Genomic DNA, 25,740 nt, shown 5'->3' with positions numbered 1-25,740 from the left:
AAGATGCTGAGTTACCATCTTGACCTAGTGTTAGTTGACTTCAAACCGGCCCTGTGCCCTCCCCAGGCATTTGCTACATTTATGTTGGGCTGGCTCTAGAACCTGATTGCTCTGACCTCCAGATAACTTTCAGGCACAGTGAAGTAGCCAGGCACAGAAATGATTCCTCTACTATGGGATCTCCTTTAAGTCTGCTCCTTAATGGAGAGCTAGCTATTGTGGGGGCCACATTATTTGACCTGGAGAATGCGTATTTGAAAACATTTATTTCTCAGAACACTGGAGCTCTTTCTGAAAATAGGGCTAGTTTTCTGGGCCGATGGTCGCGAATGAAGAAATAAGGTCAGATATTTTCTACCCTGTCCTTGGTTAATGGCACATTATGGAATGAACTACCACTGTAGTTTTTATTACTGTTTTGTTTTCTTTACTGTAAGAGTTTTTTTTAATTTTCAAATGGAAAATACTTCATTTAGTAGACTCCTCTTACTACAGGAACCACTGACATTCAACGATGTGGCTGTAAAGTTCACCCGGGAGGAATGGCAGCTCCTGAACCCTGCTCAGAAGACCCTATATCAGGATGTGATGTTGGAGAACTATCGCAACCTGGTTTCCATTGGTGAGGAGAATTCTCAAGTCATTGACCTCGTCACTGGCTTTTCCTGTCTTATGTGTTAAAAACTTTGCGGTGTTTGTGGTATTCTCAAAGAGGTCGATTCTCATTGCATTGTCTCATCCTAGGTTAGTGGGTTAGGTCTTTTACCCTTGAGAGAACACTATTTACTTTGTTCCTTTGAACATTATTTTCCTAGAAATACAAAATTCTACAGGCTTTACAAACGTTACGTTAATGTTGGTGTCTAAGAGTCTGTAATTTCTCATAAACAGGTTATCTAGTTGTCACCCCAGAAGCTTTCTCTCAGTTGGAACAAGAGAACTGTGTTTGGTAGTAGAAGCAAGCTATAGTGGAATTTTTTCAGATGCATGGTCAAAATACCTTAAGGGGAGTTGGCTGGGGTAGTTGATTCAACAAGGAGAAGGCCTCATATCTATGATACGTGTCCGAAATTGCATAAAAGTGTGTGCTACTTTGAATGTGAGAGTTCACTTGTCCTAGATGTTGAGGGAAGTGCACCTGTAGCTCTTATGAGATGAGATTTCTATTTTCTTGTTTTACACTATTATATGTTTGCTGCCATAATTTTCTTTAACATTCTGAAATATTCCCTTCTTTTATGTTTCCACTTTACTATGAAAATCTATCTTGCAAGCCTCTCTCCAAACAGATAACTCTTAATTTATAACTGTCCTCTGAATTCAGCACATTCATCCCCTACTGAATAAGAGTGGATTGCCATTTGTATTGTGCAGCACCATCTTGGATCTTGAGCCCCCACCATAAGCAGGTCTCCTTTGGGCTTCCTTAGCTTCCCCCCTCGGAGTTTCTCTAAAGGTTTTGGTGTCCATTTTCGTGTTTGTTGTCCTGTTCCTTTAAAGTTTTCTTCATGCAGGTGACATAAGTTATTCTGTTTTCTTAGAGAGATGGCCAAATTCTTTCTCTGTTGGAATTCTTTAACAGACATGTTTCTCCATATTTTACTCCTTTTGGTGAAACACATTTATGACTTCTGTTATTTTTAGGTATCTAAAATCATCTTCCTAGCAAGAAAATTGTTATCAGCTTAGAACATACTTTAGCACTGTACCTTCAATATTTTTTTACCTGGAAGATTTTTATTTGAAGTTGTCTGTTCCTCCAATCAGCATCTTATATTCTTGCTTTCTTCATTACGCACATGTCTGCTGTGTATTCCTTAGTTTACAGTGTGCCTTCCTTAGACCCACTATTTCTTAACAGGTTCCAATACACGAACGATGACCGTTGCTGCTTCTAAAGAATATTTTTGCAGTATATTCCAATAGATTTTATTGCTGTTACTCAAACAATGCATAGTATATTCAATATTGCTCTCTTTTCTTTTCTGTATTTTGAGTAGCCTTTTGATTTCCATGTGTAAGTTGGCTTTCATGTCATCCCACATCCCATCTGGTCTCTGTCATTAGTCCTCAGTCAATCTTTTATTCCTCAAGTTTATTCTTTACATAGTCTCTAAGCTTGTGCTCTAGCTACTTTGGCTAGCTTCTACTTGGATTTTAGCGATTTATGATCTGTTCCACAGTTAACCCCTAGGCGTGTTTTGACTAATGAGCTTCTCCACCATTTCTTTCTATAGATGTGGTTGATATGATTTCCATTTGTTCCATTCTGAAAGATCCATATGTGTAGTTTCCATTTCTGGTGTTTAATAAGGAATTTGCTATGAATTCATCATTAGTACCAAAATTTTATCAGTAAACTTGCGTGTCATTTCTATTCCTAAGGTCACATTTTCCAACTACTGATACTTTCCCCAAATTTTACATTCATCAGTGTACATCATTGTATGATTGATCAATGTCAGGCTGAAAAATTCATGTGAAATTTTCAATACATATTTTAAAAATATATTTTTGGGGGTGCTCTTAGAGATATCATTACATCCCATAGTTCAATTACATGGAGCAGTACTGTACAATTGCTACCACAGTTTGAAACATTTTCTTCTTGAATTCCTTGATATCAGCTCTCCTTTATCCCCTCTCCCATCAATTTCTTTATTGTGGAAAACAGAACCTAGATGAAAGTGTGAGCAGCCTTATCTCTATACTTCTGACCACAGGGCTTGGGAGACCAGTACTAGTGTTGGAAGAAAACCTCCACAAGCTCCAAAGGTAGAATTGCTAATGCGCAATCTCCAGATAGAGTTTTCCCCACAACTGCCCTCCAGGAAGATGTTAGTATACAGCTGCTTCAGGCGCCTGACTTCTTGCTACTCAGCTGAAAGATGCCTAGCTTTAAAAGCAATCAGGTTCTCTTTGTTGCTGTCACTAAAGGAATCAACTATCACTTTGTCTCTTAAATGCCTTCTGGATGGTTCCTAAAGAAGAGTTGTGTAATTGAAGAGCAGAAATAAAAAGGCTTTGCATTCTTTCACCAATTTATATAATCTCATGGCATGCAGCTCCCCCTGCTACACCACCACCCCCCCACATGCACAGGCAGACACCTACCTACCTAACAAGGTAGGCAGGATCTTTACCTTGGGGATCCCTGAAATAATTGGATGACCAACTTAAGACCAGTGCTGAGGGTAGGTGGAGTGGAGTAACTGTCTCCTGAGCGGGGAGAACAATAACAACATGTCTGCTTTTGTAGTTAAAGCTGCTGGCAGATAGTAATTAGCCCTGTGCTTGTATGAGGTATCATTAAGGTAGCACTATAATGAGAGGATATTGTGGCCATGATTTTTAATTAAGAGAATGTGACTGGGACTCTTCTCCAACTTAGTGAATGCTTCTATATTTGCTTTAATTGGCGCACAAAACTAAATAACACTTGTACTAACTGGTCTTGCTTGCAGGCATATGAATATTAGCCTACCACTGACAAGATTATACATCAGGGAAGACACTGAAGTGTGCTTTTGGATAATGAATATGATGCCAATCTTCTTGAATTTGTCAATCTCAGCCTTATAAACCACTTGATTACCTAATTAAAAATAGCCAGTACCAGTCTATTACAGTTGAATAATGCATACACTATCAATTTTTTACCGTTCCGTTTTGTTTTGACAACTTGCAAATTTTTCCTGATAATATTGCATGTGTGCCATTTTCCAATGATTAGAGGATGTTAGCAGCTATTTTTTTCTCATTTTCAGTCATGCCATGTCAAGCATTGAAGGTCCCCAAAGCTCTTCCTCCATCCACATCATTACTGTTGACTGTACTTTAAGGATTTAGTACTTCCTCAGTGTTACTTCATTGCCATTAAACCTGAGGAGTTCATGTTCCAGAAGTTGATCACCAGGTCTTCCTCCCAGTCCTTATTTCTGGAGATTCCACTAAGACCTGTACACCATGGGTGATCCTGTTTGTATTTTAAACACTGGGTGGCAGTGCTTCTGGCATCACAGCCACCTACACGCCACCAAGGACAACACTGTAAGATGAGAGCTGTGAGCTAGAATACAGGCTCCATTAACATAAAGAATGTGTTTCTGTACCCTAGTCCCTTTCATATATACCTGTAAAAAATGGTTTTCTCCCAAGTAGAACATTTGGCATGTTTTACATTTCCAACTTTGTCTAGTACTTAGTTGTCTTTCAGTAAAGATGGATGAAATGAATACATCTAACCTCTAATCACTGGAATTAGCAAGTCTTATCACTCCTGTGGTCTATTGGTCTCAATGTCTTCCTTCTGTTATGTTTGTTTTATGTTTTCATGTACTTCTTTAAGCAAATATCAAATCTGTGTCTATTCATCACTTTCATATCCAACTTGATTTCTATAAAAACTATTTTTTATCATTTGAATTGTTTACATGATTGTATTTCATTCAATGGGCAATAAACATTAAGGATAGTGTTTTATTTATATTCATAAAAGAGGATTGTCACTAAAGATCTACTTTGTATCAATGCGTATTTTAAGGGGTCCATTGTAAACCAAGATGTTGAAAAGAGTTAATGTTCTGTTCTTTTATAGAAATCCAGAAAGATGATGATCATTTGCTTGAGCACTTGCAATTTGAAAGACGCATGGACAGAATAGAACAATGCTCTAAATTTAATACATATCCTCAGCATAAAAATAATTTTCCTCCAAAGGAAAATGATGAGATGTTTGGATTACATGAAAAAATTGTAAAATCAGATTTAATCATTCTAGAATTAAATCAGAACAGAAGCAACAAAATACAGAAGTCAGTTGTGCTCAGTGAAGATGAGAAAACTTTTCTCCACATTGAAAAAGAGCGATTTTGTACTGAAATGAAATTCCCTGAGTGTGAACCACCCAGGCTCATGAAGTCACAATGCATTCAACATCAGGAGTCTGATGAAATTGATAAACCACACACAGGTAATAAATGTGGAACAACCTTCATCGAGGACTCTGTGCTCTATGAGCACCAGGTTATTGATATACTAGGTAAGACCTATGAATGCAGTCAGTGTGGGCAAAAATTCAAGAAAGTGTTCAAACTCAATGAACATTATCAAAAAAGTCATGAAAGACAAAAGCTATATAAATGTTTGCAATGTGGGAAAACTTTCAAAAGTGGGTCATACCTCAAGGGACATCAGGATTCTCATGTGGCAGGAATGTCCTATATATGCAGTGAATGTGGGAAAGGCTTCACCAGGAAGAGTGATCTCAATGCTGGAGAGAAACCCCACATATGTGGTGAATGTGGAAAAGTCTCAATCAGGAAGACTGCTCTCACTGATCACCAGCGAACTCATACTGGAGAAAAACCCCACATATGTGGTGAATGTGGAAAAGCTTTTATCAGGAAGAGTAAGCTTGCCGTTCATCAGCGAACTCACACTGGTGAGAAATCCCATGTATGTGGTGAATGTGGAAAAGCCTTTCTCAGGAAGGATGTTCTCACTGTTCATCAGCGAACTCATACTGGAGAGAAACCCTATGTATGTGGTGAATGTGGGAAAGCCTTTATCACGAAGACTGCTCTCATTGTTCATCAGCAAACTCATACTGGAGAGAAACCCCATGTATGTGTTGAGTGTGGAAAAGCTTTTATCAGGAAGAGTAAACTTACTGTTCATCAGCGAACTCATACTGGAGAGAAATCCTTTGTATGTGGTCAATGTGGAAAAACCTTTCTCAGGAAGGATGGTCTCACTGTTCATCAGCGAACTCATACTGGAGAGAAACCCCATGTATGTGGTGAATGTGGCAAAGGCTTTATCCAGAAGGCTTCTCTCACTGTTCATCAGCGAACTCATACTGGAGAGAAACCCCATGTATGTGGTGAATGTGGAAAAGCCTTTATTCGGAAGCGTGCTCTCACTGTTCATCAGCGAACTCATACTGGAGAGAAACCCCATGTATGTGGTGAATGTGGAAAAGCCTTTATCTTGAAGCATGCTCTCACTGTTCATCAGCGAACTCATACTGGAGAGAAACCCCACATATGTGGTGAATGTGGAAAAGTCTCAATCAGGAAGACTGCTCTCACTGATCACCAGCGAACTCATACTGGAGAAAAACCCCACATATGTGGTGAATGTGGAAAAGCTTTTATCAGGAAGAGTAAGCTTGCCGTTCATCAGCGAACTCACACTGGTGAGAAATCCCATGTATGTGGTGAATGTGGAAAAGCCTTTCTCAGGAAGGATGTTCTCACTGTTCATCAGCGAACTCATACTGGAGAGAAACCCTATGTATGTGGTGAATGTGGGAAAGCCTTTATCACGAAGACTGCTCTCATTGTTCATCAGCAAACTCATACTGGAGAGAAACCCCATGTATGTGTTGAGTGTGGAAAAGCTTTTATCAGGAAGAGTAAACTTACTGTTCATCAGCGAACTCATACTGGAGAGAAATCCTTTGTATGTGGTCAATGTGGAAAAACCTTTCTCAGGAAGGATGGTCTCACTGTTCATCAGCGAACTCATACTGGAGAGAAACCCCATGTATGTGGTGAATGTGGCAAAGGCTTTATCCAGAAGGCTTCTCTCACTGTTCATCAGCGAACTCATACTGGAGAGAAACCCCATGTATGTGGTGAATGTGGAAAAGCCTTTATCTTGAAGCATGCTCTCACTGTTCATCAGCGAACTCATACTGGAGAGAAACCCCATGTATGTGGTGAATGTGGCAAAGCCTTTTTAATGAAGAACGATCTCACTGTTCATCAGCGAACTCATACTGGAGAGAAACCCCATGTGTGTGATGAATGTGGAAAAGCCTTTATCACGAAGACTGCTCTCACTGTTCATCAGCGAACTCATACTGGAGAGAAACCCCATGTATGTGGTGACTGTGGAAAAGCCTTTATCCAGAAGACTTCTCTCACTGTTCATCAGCGAACTCATACTGGAGAGAAGCCACATAAATGTAGTGAATGTGGCAAAAGCTTCATCTGTAAGGGAAATCTCAAAACTCATCTACAAAATCACAGGAGAAAACCCCTATGTATGTGGTGAGTGTGGCAAAGGCTTTATCCAGAAGACTTCTCTCACTGTTCATCAGCGAACTCATACTGGAGGGAAACCCCATATATGTAGTGAATGTGGCAAAAGCTTCATTCTTAAAGGAAATCTCAAATTCATCTACAAATTCACAGGAGAAAAACCCTATGTCTGTGGTGAGTGTGGTAAAGCTTTCAGCCAGACGCAATGCTTTACAGCACATCAGAGATTTCACACAGGAAAGAAGCCCTTTGCATGAATTAAATGTGGAACATCTTATATTGGATGTCAGATCTTGTTAAACATGAGAAATTTTCAACAAGAAACCTTTCATTGGAGTTAGTTTAACAACGCTTTCAAAACAAATGAAGAGGTGCTGGAGTTTGGCCTGGGCCAAGTGTGGGAAAGGACAGTTGGGACTTACCATATGGGTACCCATGTTCTGTGTTGCTGTCCCTCTACTGACATGGCCCACCATTTTGGGGGCAAATGACCTTCCAGACTTCCGCAGAGTGTATGCTCTTCCAGCTTTCAGTGCCTGAAAGAGAGCTGAACCTGTTTCTGGATCACAGATGTTCCAACCAGTAGAGTGCCCACCTACTTGCCAGTTGTGCCTGCCACACTTGCATTCTCTTTGTTACCTCCCCCTCCCCCAGGTGACAGCACAGAAGTACAATAAATTAAAAATAAAGAAAATAGAAGGTGTGTGGGACAATTCATCCTGAGGATGAATGGACCATCAACCACCACAACCCTGAGACAAGAACTAGATGGTGCCCAGCTTCTACTGCTAATTACTCTAAAGGGATCACAAAAGAGGGTCCTGATTCGAGTGGGAGAAGAAAGTGGAACAAACCAAAATCATAAAATAGATCAGGCTTACTGGTCTGATGTAGACTTGGAATCCCCAGATTATGGCCTCTAGTGACTCTTCACTCTTGGAACTGTACTCACTCCTCTGACTCAGGTTTCAGCCCAACAATATACAGGCTCAGAGGGGAAAAATTACATCTGAGAGGTATGCACTCCTTAGAAAAATCAACCATACTAAATCAAGAGAGCTTTTGCTTATGGATCAGAACTTTTGAAAGCAAGAAGGAATAGGAAAGAAGGAGGACTAATATAAAAACACAAGGAGGGCTGAAGTGGGAAGAATGCTGGTATGTCTTGAGAATTGCAATCAATGTATGAATTCAATGGAATACAATTTACTCTGTAAAGTTTGAAATCATAAAAAAGTTTTTTTTAAAAATGAAGAGCCCGTGTCTCATTAATGCTTTCTTGTAGGATAGTTATCATGTAGCTGTAATGAGTGTGGGTAACAAACTTTTACCTTTGTTTCTAAGTTTTCTTGACATAAATCTACAAAATTTAAAAGCCTTCAATTCAGTCAAGATGGGAAACTCTCCACAGGTAGTTATGTGACATCACATACCAGTGATCTCACGCAGAAGGAAAGCTCTGGCTATATAGTGACTTTGCAAATACCCTCCTTGGTTTCCCTCAGTGTGTCAGTCAACTACATTAGGATTTTAACCACTAAGTCCACTGCACTTGGAAAAAGTTTCAGAAAGGGCACAAGCTCAAGGAAGTATAATCTACAGATATAGGCATTTTTATAGATTTTGATATTGAGATATATGCCACAGTAAAATACTGGTAAAAAAAATCTGGCTCAAAGACAGTAAAGATGTTCCACAGGGTTTAGGCTGCATTCTTTACAGAGGAAAGGGGAAGTATTTAAATCAGGCTATTCGGAGGGCTTGCTCTACCTTAACTTTACACATACTTTACAGCCACTGTAGTCAAAACAGAGAGGTACTGGCATAATGACAGATATTCAGAACAATGGAAAAGAGCCAAAAACCCAGAAGTAAAAACATCAGCATACAAGCAACTGATCTTTGATAAGGTCCCAAAAAATATTAAATGGGAAGCAGATGCCATCTTTAATAAATGGTACCAGAAAAAATGGATATCTACCTGCAGAAAAATGAAGCAAGACCCTTACCTCACTTTGTACTTCTTTTTCTTTTGAATTCATTTTGTTGAGAATTTGTTAATAATTATTTGTTTCCTAACAACAGTATTGGCATAGACAATATTTTCTAGGGTGTTCTAAGAGGAAATTATCGCACAATGTGCACTAGTGAGTATTCATTAGAATGAAAAAATTCAAGATATATCTGAGGATGTAGACAAAATTTGAGACAACATGATCATTTTTTAACTGTATTAAATATTTCTAAGTTTGACAACAAATGGCAGTAGGTTGTATCTAAATTGTAAACTGAGGTCTGAGCAATACATAGTGCTCTGAAATCTGCCTGGTGAACGATAGACAAACCCCATTCCAATGAAAAGAAGGCATGGTCAGATGCATGAAGGTTCCCTAGAGTCCATGCACGGTGGTCCCTGAAGAAGTGCTGACAAGGTGGGGAAACCACAGCTTCTGAGAGGAAAGCCTCACTGCCTTCATTCCCTTGTCTCTGCTGAAACTGAGTTTGTGTTTGTGCTCACACTGACTTCCCATCACTGGGTATCTTGCACAGTAATACATGGCTGTGCCCTCAGGATTCACAGAGCTCAGTTTTAAATAAACATGGTTCTGGGTGGTGTCCCTGGTGATGGTGACTCAGTACTGGAGATCTGGATTATACTTTGTGCCCCCATTCTCCCATATCCCAATCCACTCCAGACCCTTTCCTGGAACCTGGTGGACCTAGGTCACATGATAGCAGGTTAAAGAGAATCTAGAGACAGCACAAGTGAGAGATAGGGTCTGTGAGGGCCTTGCTAGTCCAGGGCCTGACTCTTGTAGCTGCACCTGGGCCTGTACAGCTGGGGATAGAGAGAAACACAGTGAGTCATGTGCTCGAATGCTGCACTCCCAGACTTCATGTCTGACTCCCTGAACCACTCACCTCCCGGAGTTGCCAGGAAGAGGAAAACCCACACATGCTTCATGTTCATGTGGATAAGATTCGTGACACCCAGAAAATGCTCTCCGGGTGAGAAGGAATATAAATTTTAAGTCCATGCGTGCTGTGGTTTCCTTTGGGTTCATGTCAGGCATTTGCGTGTGGGAGGTGCATGGTATGTAAAGGTGGAAAGGGCTGAATGGGGCCCCTGCCTCTGGGACTCACACTAGAAAAGCAATGCTGGTGGAGTCCTTGGGAGAACACAGCCCTCTCTCTGAGGTCTTCACTCTACCAATCATGCGGACAGCTGTGCAGATGTTAAGTTTAATGTAGCTTTACATCCATTACCATCAGAAGTACACAGATGATCTGGTGAAATTAAATACGATCTCTATCCTTACCATGCAATGGAATCAAGACTAGGCCTACCTGAATCGTTTCATACCTCTGACCATGTAGGGAATCAAGTATATGTCATCCCTAAAACTCTTTGTCCCCATAACATTTCAGAATATTTGGGAAGGGGTAAAAGATACTTTGTCATATTATGTTTTTAATATTGGAATAAAAAGGTTTCCTAACAACAAGGTTATTTGTGGGGTTACAGGAACCCACAGAAATCATAAGAAGGTCATTTTTCTTCCCATGGCTTAGTACCCTATGTGGGTGATGGGTATTCTGAGCCCCCTGCTGACAGCAACCCATCACATACAGGAGAGGTGTTTCCTGGGCTTACACTGCCTTCCAACTTCTGCGGGCCACACAGTAACATTTTCTCTGGTCATAAGCATTCAGACTGTTGGTCAGGAGTGTGACCTGGAGTTGTCTCTGCAGATTTCCAAACATGGCAGTGGAGCTACCATAGAGGTCAGCACAGCAGTTCTAACTGCAGTCTTTATCCAGGCTCCTGTGGGTTCTTAGCACCCCTGCAAGTCAACTTTCTCCCTGAGGTTATTTTTTATCTCTGGTCCCTCAGTGTGAAAAGCTTTAGAGGTAGAGAGTGCTACAAGTTGCAAACACTGAGTTGGATATAGTGAAAGGAAGTATGATATACAGACATAGCTATAAAGATTTTGATATTGAGATATGTGCCACAATAAAGTACTGGTATAAAAAATCTGGCTCAAAGACAAAGTTATTCGACAGGGTTTAGGCTGCATTCCTTACAGAGGAATGGGTAAGTATTTAAATCAGGCTTCTATTCAAAATAATTGAAACCGGAACTTTTAGTTAATTATTCGATATTAAGAGGAAAGTTTCTAGCCAGAATTATTTTGGGGGTGGTTTTCTGTTATGTTTGATGGGAAATTTTGCAGATGTTGGTAATTGTTGAAAACAATAATCTAATGCCACTGAACTACACCTGAGAAGAATGTTGCAAATAGTATTGTGTTGCATGTTTCATGAGAAAAATATGTTCCAATGTATGACAGAAAATTTTGCACACATAGCTGGAAACTGATGGAAATCCTTGCCAGTACAACATATCAAATACTGTTTAAAATATTGAACAGGAAAAGGGATTATGATATAAGCCAGTAACTGAATTTACCAAAAAAATTCATAATGAAATAGTCTATGTTTATCATTTTATTTTATTGTTCATTTTTGCCCAAACCAGTTTATAGTTAGCTGTGGTAGTCATATAATCATTTGTCAATTTGACAGGATTAAGAGTGAAGGGGTAGAGTCTAGCCAGTCACTCAGATCATAGCCAGTGTGGCCTCTGTGTTGACATGGCCTTCTCCTGAGGATTCTGGGAACTCCTTTATTCCTCCTTGGATGTAGGAGTCTCTCTGTCTCTGTCTCTCTCTGTTCACTCCCTGGGAGACATTGCAGCTGACAAGACACATGCAACTATGCTAGTGCCCTGAGCTGGAGAAACCATGCCATGCTGGACCCATGCCAGCGCTGAGATGCTTACAATGCAACCGGATCCGGAAGACTTCCCACCCACTGGCCTGTGCTCTTCTTACGTTTGGCATCATTGCATGTGTTTTGTGAGTCTGAAGAAGACTTTAAAAATAGCTATCGGGCATATGGTCTAAGATTGGACTTAAGGACTTGATCTGGACTTGTCTGGGATGTTTTCTCAATATTTGATTGCTCTTGTATATAAAGCTACTTCTCAATGACACAAGTGTCTATGAATTTGTTTCTCTAGTCTACCCAGAGTAACACAGATACCATATCATAACACAGTTCAATCACATCAAGCAGTATTTTATTATTGCTACCACAATCAGTATGAAAACATCCTCTTCTTTCTTGAACTCTTTAATATCGGCTCCCTTTTACCCCACCCACTGCCCCACTGTACCTCCAAGAAACCCTTGTTTGTCTTGCTGCCTCTATACATTTATCAATTCTGGGTTTGTACTGTTAAACAGAAAAACACATAACAAAACTCAAGAGTATTACCCCCAGTTGCAAAATACATCTGAGATGAACCCGAATAGGAATTGGGAGTTGAGGAAGAAGGCAGTCCGAATTTAGTCCTCTGTCCTTCCCTGGAGTCCAGGACTGAGCCAGATGTGTTTCGGATCAATTATGTCAGTCTGGCTACTGGGGTGTGGTGACCTTGCTGGATAACTGCCTTTCCAGGGCTTCTGTGTTCAAAAATACTCTTTAGGTCCTATAGCCTGCCCTTTCTACCTTTGGCTTATCACATGCTAACATCCCCAAACTGATTGTTAAACATATTACAAGAAAAACACAAGACACCGAGAAAACGAACTCCCTGCCTTCCAGTAGATTCTGCCTCATAGCACAGCCCTATTTTGTCATCTTTGCCGGTGAGGAGGGAACACTGTTCTTTTAGCAGCACAAGCGAGGGATGCTTACAAACCACCATCCCTGCACTGGCCGCAGAGTGAGACCGCTGGCTGTGGGGAGTGGGAACCACTCCTGATGATGAGCCGGCTCCATCTCTGTGTGTGCAAAGTTCTGTTGCATGCAATGTCTGTGGGTAAACTGCTTTTGTTGGCGACCACAGACAATGGTTTAACAGAATTATGCTGTTAAGTTGACCTTACACTACAATAGAGGGGAATACTGTTGGAAGGAAGAATAAGGCTATTTTTATAAATCTACCTTTAAATTGAAGCACAGCAAGTGAAAAAATATGCTTAAAAGGAAAACCAAGTGTTTGATCGCCCCTGTGAACAACTTGCTGCTGTGGGATCGCCAAATTTGTGGGTGGTAGCTGGGTTGGGAGACCGGGATATAATACCGGGCGTCCTTTAAATTGGTTTACCCACAGAGAGCACAGCTGTGCTCTCAATCATGCCGTCCCAGTTCACAGCACCTTCCTGTGTTTTGCTTCCCTTACAGGTTCTGTGGCAACTCCCGACCGAACAGTTGATACTTCAGGAGCATCCCACAGAAGCCTGCAGAGACAACTGGAGGCTTGATGCTGAACCACAAGGTCCGCAGAGGGAGGAGAGCTCCCACTGGTGATAATCCCTAGCTATGCCCAGCTCCCTCCTGCAGATGATTAGACCAGGCCACGTGGAGAGTCTCAGCACTCGGGAAACAGGAGTGCTTGGAATCTTCCAGGAGCGGGGCTAGGTGTCGGTGGAGGTGTTTCTATTTTGATTTGAGAAAGGAATCACAAAGCTCCTCACCCTGCTAGTAGAAATGGGACCTGGCATTTCCAGGTTTCCCGGCAGTTTTCCTGCACAGGACTGGTACCTTTCAGAACTGGTGCCCAGACTCTAGCCTGATCCACTTCTGAATGTACACTCCTCTTCCTTGGGCCATCCACTGTACTAGAAAACTTACACCCCAGGACCACGCATAAACAGCGGATAATTCTGAGCTGTACAGGAAACCACTGTTATAAGCACAATAAAAGTTCACTCTTCTAAGAATAATTCACAGAGTCCATAAGGGACTCTAGTGGATTGATTATACTCCTCCCTTGCCCCAAACCACAATAACCTCTGTAAATGCAGACCGGTATCTCTCATGAATATAGATGCTAAAATCCTCAACAAAGTCCTGGCCAATGGAATCCAACAGCATATAAACTTTTTTTTAAAGACCAATATTCTCAGGCCAATGAATCAGGACAGAAAATCAACAATAAAAATATCCACATACAATTGATTTTTACAACAACCCAAAAGACATTAAATAGGAAGCAGGTGCCTCCTCAATAAATGGTGCTGGAAAATCTGGATATCCACCTGCAGAAGAATTTGGATATCCACCTGGATATCTTATTCCATGCATGAAAATAAACTCGAGGTGGATTAAAGACCTATATGTAAAATCCTGAGCTAGCAGGATCATTAGTGAGAAAATTAGGACATTGCTAGGAGGCCTAGTTCAGGGAATACATGGGCTGGCAGAATTAACAAAAGAAACATACTTCATAGAAGGTAAAATAGATCAATGGGACCTATGAAAAAGAAAACACTTGTGTAAATCAAAAGTTTATTTAATAAAAGAGTAAAAAGAGAGCCCACAGACTGGAATATGATATTTTCCATCTAATGACACATCAGATAAAAGACTAATTACTAAGATCCACAGAATGTTACAAGCTTATAGCAAGGAAAAAACAAACTTTTGATAAGATGGGCAAAAGACCTGAACAGACAATTCACACAAGATGACAGTTAAATGGCTAATAAACACATGTGGAAATGTTCCAGGTCTTTAGTCATCCAGGAACTGGAAATCAAAACAACAATGTGATACCAACTAAAGCCCAGTACTGTATCCCAATTTCAAAACAAAACATAACTGAGAACAATAAAGGGTGGAGAGGGCCTGGTGGGATAGGGACTCTTGTACACTGCTAGTAGGCATGTAAATATGTACAGCCACTGTGGAAGGAGATATGGCGATACATAAAACAGATGGAAATTGAACTACCATATGACCCACCAATACCATCACTGGGCATATACCCCAAAGAAATAAGAAAGAGATGACGAACAGACATGTGTTCCCCCATGATCATTGCAGCACAGTTCACAATAGCACGAAGCTGGAAACAAATTCCCATCAAGAGAAGAGTAGATACATTTTTTTTAAAACACTCTGATACATACACACAAATAAATAGAATCCCTAAAAAGCAGCAATGAAACACCTCAAGTCGTGGTGGAATCTGGAAGACATGCTGAGTGAAGTTAGTCAAGCACAAAAGGACAAATGCTATCTAAGTCCGCTGCACTTGGAAAAGGTAGCAGAATGGGCACAAGCTCAAGTTTACTGGCCATCAGGTCTTCTGGCTGGGAACTAGATCACCTGGGAAAGAGCTGGACCGGTGCCATGAACCACAAATCCTGTTCAAGGTAAGTACTGTGGAGGTCATTTGGCCAGAGGGCACTTCCTGACCTTATAGCTGGGATCCATTGGTGGCGGGAAAGGGGGCAGGAGGCTGAGTGGTAGCAATATGGATCTGGGGTGAGGTCCCCTGGAGAGGGTGGTGGCCCTCTCAAAGGGGTGAGGCTTATTGATGGTAGGGGTGGGCAGCTCTGGAGAGTGGGGATGGAACAGTCAATTTTGGGTGAACATAAGTGCGTGTCTGTTGGGGTGTGGGAAAGGAGAGCTGACAGCCAACTGGGGGAAGGAGGGACTGCAGGTGCTCTTGGGATCAACAGGTAGGGAGGGTATTTCATGTCTTGCACTGGGAGAGCAGAGCTGACCTAGGACTCTGGGTTTACCTGGGAAGCTAGGCCAGATGTCACAGAACAGTGGGAAACTGAATCCTGACTCTCAGAGTACAAGTCATGCTGCAGAGCTGCATCTGTGAGATCCCCAAATGGGAACTCCACTGGGGGAATTGGATTCTACCCCAGACTCACTGTAACCTGAGGATTTAAGCAGGAAAACACATGGTGTCGGGTTGAAGAAAAGACCTGTACCAAGAGCTGTGTACTATTGGTTGTCAAACAAACAAACAAGTCTTGGTACAGCGAGTGTGCTGTGTTAAGACCTGTATTATCCTGGCAACCCTGTGTGGCTGTCCTATTGCAGTCTGCTTATACTCATCTATATTAGCCTGTCTCTCAGAGGTGTGCCGCCATTGGGGCTCACCGTCTTGAAGCAGTGTAATTTGTTTTATTATTTTTCAGAAAATGAAACCTAGGGATGTTGAGCCCACAGGGAACGAAAGTATAACAAGGGTTTAGGGTGCTTGAAGGGTGGAGGAGACAAAAGGGAGATGATTTCCAGAAGTCTGGGAAGGAACCCTATCATTTGGAAAACATGTTATGAGTATGCAAGCAATTCCACAATTAGTTTAGACAGAATTGAACTATGGAACAATGAGACCTATACAGTGGTTCCCAAGTTAAATCATTTTAATTTTATCCAATAAAAGGAAATAAAGGAATAGATCAAGGAATGGGTTTGGAGCTTGCACTAAATCCTATCCCCAATTTAAGAACAATCAGTTCTTACATCATGGCCCTGCTTGATCCTCAGCTTAATGAAATGATCACTTGATATAAGGGCGCTACAGCAAAGTGGTGAAGAAACCAGAAGGTGCCTGACTATCAATCAGAACAGTGTCTGCAGTCTTAAAAGCTTGTATTCAAACAAGCAGCCATCTAAGCAAGGAGTCTGCTAACTCCACACTGAGAAAGCACAGCAGCTCGTGTGACCCAAAGATGGCAATTACAAAACAGCAGTACAGTGAGGAGAAAAGCATCAGAGCACACATTGTGAACACCCAATTTGTGGAGGCCTATGGGCATGGTGAGAGCCCCAAACCCATCTGCAGAGCATCTGGTCAGACTGAGCCACTGGCAGATGGCTCTAGTCACAGGCAAGAGTCTCCGTCAACCTTACTGTCAGAGACCATGGTCATCCTGATTATGCAAGGTTGAATTCAACACTTGGCCAGGGGACCACCAAACAGACGAGACTTCAATTTGTTCTGGGCGCAAGCATTTCTTACTGGTTCTATGACAGAAACCTCTTCCCTGGCTTTTTGAATATTTTTGGTGGTCTTTTCCTTCTTGCACATTGTTTGTATGTTTGTCTTTATACTATTATGTTTTTACCCTTACCACCTTAGCGCATTTTTGTTTGTTTTTGTTGGGTCATCCAGCAGTGAAGTACAGGTAGAGCGGATGCATGTTGATAATAATGTCTATAAGGGTCTATAGGAATAGGTAGGGGGAGATCGGGAGGGAAACAGGATTTGGGGAGTAACTAATGAAGATGGGAGGGGGTGGGAGCACTAGGACAGATTGTGATTGCATAAATCATCTTAGAGGCAATTTACCTATGGCGGGGCAGGGGACGATGCTCTAAAATTGATGTGGGGCGATTGTAAAATTCTCCATGACAGGATTGAGTAAATAAACTACAAAATAAACAATATAAACCATTAACATCTTAATAAAAATATTATAAATGATATCATAAGTGATGTCACAGATGAAAGGGCATAATTAAAATAAGAATACCATGAAGAAAATTATGTGGAGACCAAGATAATGGAAAAATAGAACAATTCCTGATAATAATATTAAATACTGTTAAACAAAATACAGAACACACAGAAAACAAACTACTGGAGAAATGCAATCAAAATAAGATACAAATTGGAGACACAATTTCCATAACCCACTGGCACCAAGTGAACCCACACTCACAGTGACCCTCTAGGACCGAAGAGATTGCTCCTTAGTGTTGTTTCAGCCGCCAGAAATCTTTTTCCTTCATTGAGAAATTGACACATATGTATTAGATAATCAATTTTAGACTCCCTTTTGAATGTGCAACTGTGCTATATAAAAGTAATTTTTAAATATGTTCAAAATAAAAGTGTTCTGAAACATTTGTTTATCAACTAAGATTCTTTAATATAGACTTAAAAACACTTTATGATGATCTATTTCAGACATCATACTATTCTATAATTCAGTCCTATTAAGCAGTGTTGTACAGTCACTACCACAATCCGTTTCAAAACATTGTCTTCCTTCTTGAAATCCTTTATGTTAACTTCCCTTTACCTGCCACATCCCCTGCCATAGCCCCCAGAACCCTAATTCTAATTATTGTCTCTGTAGATTCACCCATCCTGGGGTTTAAAAATTTCAAAATATAGAAAAAGACCTAACCAGGAGTCAAAAAAATTACCAACAATGACAAAACACCATAGCAATAAACCTGTACCTGGAAAAAAAAAACCCACAGAAAATATTAAAAACCAAATCAAGCACAAAGGGTATCAAAAGGGAGATCAAATGATAAAGTTTTAATCATTCAAGTCAGATTTGCCATTTTAATTTACTTTAGTCCTTTCTCCAATGCGCTCAATCTGAGCACCAGGTTATTTCCATTCCTCAATTAAGGTTCGAGGGAAATTTCCGGAGGCTTATAACCGGTGTAAATCCTGTAAGTATGTTTTGAGTTTTTCCTGTAAGTGTGTATTGAGTTTTCAGTGTCACCCACAGCTTTCTGCACACCATAATCTCACAATTTACGCCCTGATACTATCCCCCCTTTTGGATTTTAATGATACAATTTATAATCCTGGCACATCTTTTCAGAGCCTTATCACTCTCTCTTGGATTGGCTGGTGATTTTGAACTGCTGATCTTGTACTTGGCATTCCAATGTGAAATCCAATGTTGTATCAGGGAGAGTATATTTGTATATCATGTTTATTACTTATTTATTAAACTTTATTTTCCTGATTATGATAGCCATATAGTTAAATTTAATAAGGAATGGTATATGTATTGAATTTTAAATATTAAATAATTTATCACTTTCTGAATATAAAAAGCTGTAATATATTGTTATTTTAGGTAATTACTTGGCTAACCAGAATTAATCTAAATGTTCTGTACCGCACTTCATCAGGGATGTTGTTCGGTGTTTTTGAGTCAGTTTTACTCACAATAACTGTGTGTACAAGAGAACAAACACATAAACTGCCAAGTCTTGAGTTATCCTCACATGCTCCTAACTTTGAGACCATGTTTGCAGCCACTCTGTCTGCGCATCTAACTGAGCATTTTCCTGTTTTGCTGACACTTTACTAAACAGGATGTTCTTCTCTCGGGACTGGTTCCCCAATAACATGTTCAAAATATGTGAGAAGGCTCACTATTCTCAATTTTAAAGAGCATTCTTAGATATTAGTCTGAAATTTCCTCCTCTCGTGACACATTTGCTTTATTTATTAATAAATCTTTTTATTGGGGCTCATACAACTCTTATCACAATGCGTACATACATCAATTGAGCAAAGCACCCTTATACATTCGTTGCACTCGTCATTCTCAAAATTCATCTTCCACTTGGGTTCCTGGAATCAGCTCGGTTTTCCTTTTTTTCCCCTTCCCCTTCCCTCCCCGCTCCCCCCTTTCCCCTGGTCCCTTAACAGTTTATAAATAATTATTATATCTTATCTTATACTGCCCGGCATCTCCCCTCACCCACCTCCCCATTGCCCATCTCCCAGAGAAGAGGTTACACATAGATCTGCAAGATCGTTTCTCCCTTTCTACACCCCCTTCCCTCCTGGTGTCTCCACTCCTTCCGTGGGTGTTGAGGGGTTCGTCCGTCCTAGATTCCCTGTGTTTCCACATCCCTACTGCACCGCTGTACATCCTCTGGTATAACCAGGTCCACAAGGTAGAATTGGGGTGTCGCACAACACAGGGACAAGGGAACAGCGAGTGGTTCAAAACCAGAGGAGGGAGGGGAGGGGAGGACTGGTAGGGAGTGCCAAGGGCAAGGTAACTGAGAGGAATTACTGAAACCAGAATGAAGGCTGAACATGGTAGTGGGACGGGAGGAAGGAGAAAGGAAATAGAGGAAAGGAGTAGGAGGCAAAGTGCATACAGAGAAGCCTAAATACAGACATGTACATATGTACATATATTTATGATTATGGGGCCAATAGGCCTATGTGCATATATTTATAGGTTCAATAGTAGGGTAGCAGATGGACACTGGGCCTCCTCATGCATACTCCCCCAATACAATAGCACCTTGCCCTGCTAAACGGTCATTGCATGATACCCACTGTGTTGGACAGGGTTCTCTAGAGAGACAAACCAGGTTGCTAGTAATTATATATAAATATACTTATAAAGATAGATATATAATACAAGAAATGAACCGTTAAATTATATACAGATAGATAATACAAGAAATTAACAGTTAAATTATAAAGCAGTGAGACACTAGCAGTCCTTTAAGGCTTGAGAGCTGCCAGTTGCCAGTCCCCTTCTGTAGAGAGAGCTGGGATATATATCTCCAGGCAACAAACAGGAAGGCAGGTCCTCAACTGTCATCAACTGTCGGTCCCCAGCTCCAGAGATGAACATTCCAATCATGTGGGCTTAAAGGGACCTTAACTTACAGCGACAAAGTCCACAGGCTAGGCATCCCACAGGTAGTGTACCACTTTGAATTGAGGCACAGAACAAGCAAGGCGAAGCTCACCGAGCCATTTATCCCTCTGCCCTTCTGTTAATCCTACTTGTGTTTATCGGCCAGGCTGGCACAATAAACTATCGCACCCACCTTCCCGACATGATCACTGAAGACAGACCTGTGTGTAAGCAAACGTGGTAAAGCAAGCTGATGGTGCCCGGCTATCAAAAGATATAGCGTCTGGGGTCTTAAAGGCTTGAAGGCAAACAAGCAGCCATCTAGCTCAGAAGCAACAAAACACATGGCCTAAGTAAATACAAGGTGCTGAATGGACCATGTAGTAGACACCAAGGAACAAAAACAATCATTGTGTGATCACCTTCCTCACATAATCGCTGAAGACGAAGTGTGCATAAGCAAGTGTGGTGAAGAAGGCTGATGGTGTCTGGCTACTGAGAGATATAGTGTCTGGGGACTTAAAGGCTTGAAAGCAAACAAGCGGCCATCTAACCCACAAGCAACAAAGCTCACACGGAAGCAGCACACCAACATAGGTGATCCTGAAGGACAGAGGAGACCAGGTCTCAAACAACAAAGGCCGGGGGTGGTGGTGGTGGGAATCACATCATCGTGAATGAGGGGGAGTGCGTGATGGGGGACCCAATGCCCATCTGTAGACAGTTGGACATCCCTTCCTGAGGGGTTGTGCGGTGGAGATGAGTCACTCAGGGTTCAGTGTAGCAACCATGAAACTCAAAACCTTCCTGTATTTCCTGAATGCTTCCTCCCCTCCCAATTATCATGACCCCAATTCTACATTTGCTATTTTTAAAATCAAAACTGTCCTTCCAAAGAATGTGGACTCTTTATGACTCCAAAGAGGAATCTCACATAGGACTCCGCCAAGAAGATAGATCACTCCAGTGCACCTGTTCCCAGTGTTGAGGGTCTCCATATGCTTTGTTTCTGCATCAAGGGAGACAATGGGTAGCAAGCATCCCTGAAGACATGACACAAGTTTGGCCCCAGAAGTCACCACAATTATTTTCTCAGACCTAGAGATCTTTTGTCAGTCACTACCCACAGCCCACAGGGAGCAATGCAGAGAGACATCTCCAGAGACCTGACCCTTCAACAAACTTTGATTAAGAGATATAATGAGAATGACCATGTTAATCTGTTGACTATTTGTACTGTGAATTGAGAAGGCTAGTTCCTTCTCAAGCTTTCAGTGAGGAGAAAATGTAGAGAGAAAAAAACACCATCCTTGGGGATGCTGAGAGCTAAGTGAGGGAACCCCGATTCCAACAGGAAATTCTCCCTGTCATCCATCTGTGCCTGTGTAGGCCTGGGTGTCTGTGCTCTGTGGGTCCTGCGTGGCCCCTGCTGCCCAGTGTCTTCCCTGCAGGGGATGTTTGTGTCTGGGCTCACATTGACTTCCCCTCGCTGTGTTCATTGCACAGTAAACACGGCCGTGTCCTCAGCAGTCACGCAGCTCAGCTGCAGGGAGAACTGATTCTTCGGTGTGTCTCTGCTGATGGAGAGTCCAGTTTGGAAGAACGGATTATAATATGTATTACCATCATACCTTATATCTCCCATCCACTGCAGTCCCTTCCCCAAGAGCTGGCGGAACCAGCTCCAGGTGTAAACACTGGTGATGGAGATACCAGAGATACTGCAGGTGAGGGAAAGCTCCTGGGAGGACTTCACCAATCCTGGGCCTGACTCGAAGCTGCACCTGGGACAGGATCCCTGCAAACAAAAACAGATGGTCCCAGTCAGTGACTTGAAGTCACAACCATCCCCATAGACTCAAGTCAGATGTCTGAGACCCCCACCTTGGGGAACTGTCACCAGGCACAGGAGAACACACAGCAATAGCATCTTTAGACCACAGCTTTGCTTTCCCAAGAGACCTATAGCCCTGTCTTAAGAGGACTGATAGCCTTCTTAGCCCAATGGTAAATTTTACCTTGGTGCCTGAAGAATAATTTGTATGTGAGGGAGCCCTGTCCTTATAAGCAGAAAGTGTTAGAGACCAGACTCCCCTCTTCCTTCTGAGCCCATTCTAGGGTAACTGCTTGCTTTAGCTCATATGCATGTTAGTCTATAATGAAAGAAGGTTTTTCTGAAGAGGTGTGTGGTAAAGGACAAAGAATGTCCAGAATTTCTGAGTCCAGTGTTCTCTTCTTCCAGCCTCTCATTGCCCTTGCCCTACCTTGGACTTCTATAAGTCCTGTGTCCCAGAGAGTGGGCAGGACAGGGTTTGTTGAAAACATCCATTGGACACCAAGGCATCTTCAGATCACACTCTCCAAGACCCATTTTTTTCCTGTCCACCCTGACACCTCCTAATTAACATCCTCATATTACTGAGAAGTTTTACATGTGTGAGAGTAATATCTATTAGAAGCATTAACACCAAATCAGTCCCAAGGAGTTGGGCTTGATAATGTCTCAAAGGTCCAACTCTTGTATGAAGCCATTCAGTTCCAATTCCCACCCACTCCTCCCTTGAGGAGATCCCCTCATGTATCTGGTTTCTGAGAATCACTGCAACATCCACCAGAAATTCATGAAATCTTGAAGGAATCAATCACGTGGTGGTGGGGTCTGGTCAGTCCAAATTCTGAAGATCAGGAGAGGTTAAACCAGACACTGGGTAGAAAGATATGTCTCACTCCTAGCTTTGCATTTTATTTATGCACATCTGACCTGAAGCCTCTGACAGAATGTTTCCAGTTGGCATTGTCCTGCTACTAAGCTTATTCCGCCAGGATTTTCCCAACCTTGGGTCATGGTCATCACCAACTCCACTTCTCTTACAAGCAATAGACACACCACATCCCAGAGCCTAATGATCGAGGTCACTCTCAGTGTAAGTAAAGAGATTCGAGTGCCAAAGGGTCTCAGGGAAGAACACGTGGCCTATAAAAGTTGGGCTTAAGACAAGATAATGTTTTCACTCTGTAGCCGCTAAAAAATGCAAGATTCTCAATAGACACGCACACACGCACCTTTGTTTTCTGGAATATCGAAAATGATGTCAAATCAGTCGAATCCTGGTTTCAAGTATAAAAATTCAGAAGAGCAGTAGGTGGAAAACCATCATTTGAGAAAATAATCAGAGTAAGAAGAACCAAGAACAGTGTTTTAGATCTTGAACCAAAAGACACTTTCTTGAGACCCAACAGGCACTCTCCATTAACATTAGGTCCATCCATGCAGTTGATCCTCAACATTTAGAGAATGTGCGCAGACACTCTTAAATGTCCCTTACCCAGGGGGCTCTGGTTCAATTGAAATGGGAGCATCTCCAACCAGCGACAACCTCTCCATTTGTGCTCTGGACACAGCCCCATTACAACTGCTCATGGGTCTCACCTTACATTTATTCCCTAAACTCAAGGAGAGTCTACTTTTGTAAAACTGTTCATATTATTGACTCTAGAAGCTGCGCCACTATCTCTAGCCATGCTACTTTCTTCAAATACTTTCTTCATAATGTATCATTTTCAAATAAATGACAGTCAGTATAATGTCTTGATAATTTAGAAGAGTCTTTATTTGGTTATAACTGGATGGCTAGAATCTAAAAGTGATTTGTTGTTTGCAGTCCCAAGTCCACATTTCAGTCAATCTTTTAAAGGCAAAAAGCTTATTTATCCTTTGTCTAAGATGTACTCAAGCATGGACAGAAGAAGAAAGAAAAATTAATGCTACTATTCTTTAGGCTTAGGGAGCATTACAGGGCACAGCATTGATTATAACATTCTGCAACTAAAAAAACCAAGCATGCATTACCAGGTACATTCCTTATCATAAAAGAAACAATGCCAAAATTGACTATAACAACCTGGTTACCATAACCATAAGATTAACTACACCGTTCAGATTACAACATCAAAGGAAGCAATATTGAATCAGAACAAATGATATATTGAAGAATAGTCAAAACTAATTGTGTCCAGAACCTGGGAACATGGGAGTACATGCTAAAATTAATCACAAGCAGATACTTTCCCATAAGAGGAGGGAGAAAGGACAGGTCAACTAGCAGTCTACGTTTTGAGATGGGAGGGAGGAACAGGTAAGTCACTTAGCAGCTCACAAAAATGGAGTTTCTTTTGTTAGCCTCAATAACACAGTTTAAAATATTTTCCCCAGACTAAGCTTTGACACCATTCATTTACTGAATATATATATATATATATACACATACATATTACAATGGGGAAATCCAAGCACAAGGTTTTAGTTACCTGGACTTCCTTGGGCCAGAATTTGCTGAAGGGAATAAGCAATTGCTTTGAAACGAAGACACATAGATATCAGTACAATCCAGGGGTATAAGCACAGGACACTAGCATTTTTCATGTGGAGATAATTGAGTCAGTTCCCTTGTCATATGTGCACTCGCAGAGCATCACCTGATCCTGTTCATTTTACCAAGTCCCCATCTCACCGTCTACCCTTGGTGCTTGTCTGACTGATTTAAGCTTGAGACCATGATGTAGCTGCACATGAGTTCAGCTCACTTCCATGTCTGAGTTTGACTGCCACAATCATCTCAGATAATTTCATAGCAGTGGTTCATAGGGGTCTCCTTAAATGTCACCCTCATGACATTACCCATCTGCACATCATTTTCCTAACAGGGTTGGTACACATGTTCTCAATGAGCTCCTGGGTGCTCCCTTTACTCTGAAGGAGCAACACATCCAACTCTAGACGCAGATGGGTTTCCTTTGCAGTCCCCCATCTCCTGGAGTTAGGCTTGGTCGGTCACTTAATCAAGGTGCACTGAATCTCTCAAAATTCTGAAAGGTGGAAATGATGAAAAATATGGCTCCAAGGAAAATTCAATCATATTTGCTCCAGTTGTCTATAGTTGTACACGAAATAGACATACAACACTGCAGCCTAAAATTACAAGAATTTTGTTGTTGTTGTTGTTTTATTTGTTGCTTGGTTTCCCCTTTTATTCTTTTGATGCAAAAATGTCTGATTTTTAGAACGTCACTCTCATCTATATTGTTTCTTTGTGTGTACTTCTTTTGCTCTGTTTGACAGTGTACGAGTGCCCTGCAATGGGGCACTTACATGTGTCCCTGCTTCCTTATAGATGGACCCTATAGCTCTGGGATTGACGTTAGGTCCTTGATCATCTTGTGTTCGTTTTTGTACATGAGCTGTAGTTTCAGGTCTCTTTCATCTTCTGAGGGTTGTGATTCAATTGTGCCGGCACCATTGTTGAAAAGAATGTTGCTGTCCCTTATAAATTCCCCTTGGACCTTTATTGAAGATCAGTTGCCTGCTTGTGGATGGATTATTTATTTGTTTTCTATTCTGTTCCATTGGTCAAAATGCCTGTCATTGTATGAATGCCAGATTGTTTTGATGG

The 25,740-nt window shown here is 41.4% G+C and overlaps 1 protein-coding gene across 1 annotated transcript in view; it reads left to right on the top strand.

Annotated features, from left to right (window-relative positions):
* The window catches only part of LOC142427498 (uncharacterized), a 113,996-nt gene that overhangs the window by 6,188 nt on the left and 82,068 nt on the right, over window positions 1-25,740 (top strand). Inside the window, exons 2-4 of the mRNA XM_075532740.1 lie at window positions 4,973-5,041; window positions 5,396-5,992; window positions 6,077-7,000. Coding sequence (XP_075388855.1) covers window positions 4,973-5,041; window positions 5,396-5,992; window positions 6,077-7,000 — 1,590 coding nt within the window. The remainder of the gene's footprint in view (window positions 1-4,972; window positions 5,042-5,395; window positions 5,993-6,076; window positions 7,001-25,740) is intronic.

This window comes from Tenrec ecaudatus, chromosome 15, assembly GCF_050624435.1.
Source record: "Tenrec ecaudatus isolate mTenEca1 chromosome 15, mTenEca1.hap1, whole genome shotgun sequence".
NCBI classification, from domain to species: Eukaryota; Metazoa; Chordata; class Mammalia; order Afrosoricida; family Tenrecidae; genus Tenrec; species Tenrec ecaudatus.
The sequence above is the reverse complement of the archived record's forward strand: the minus strand, read 5'-3'. Positions and strand labels throughout refer to the sequence as shown.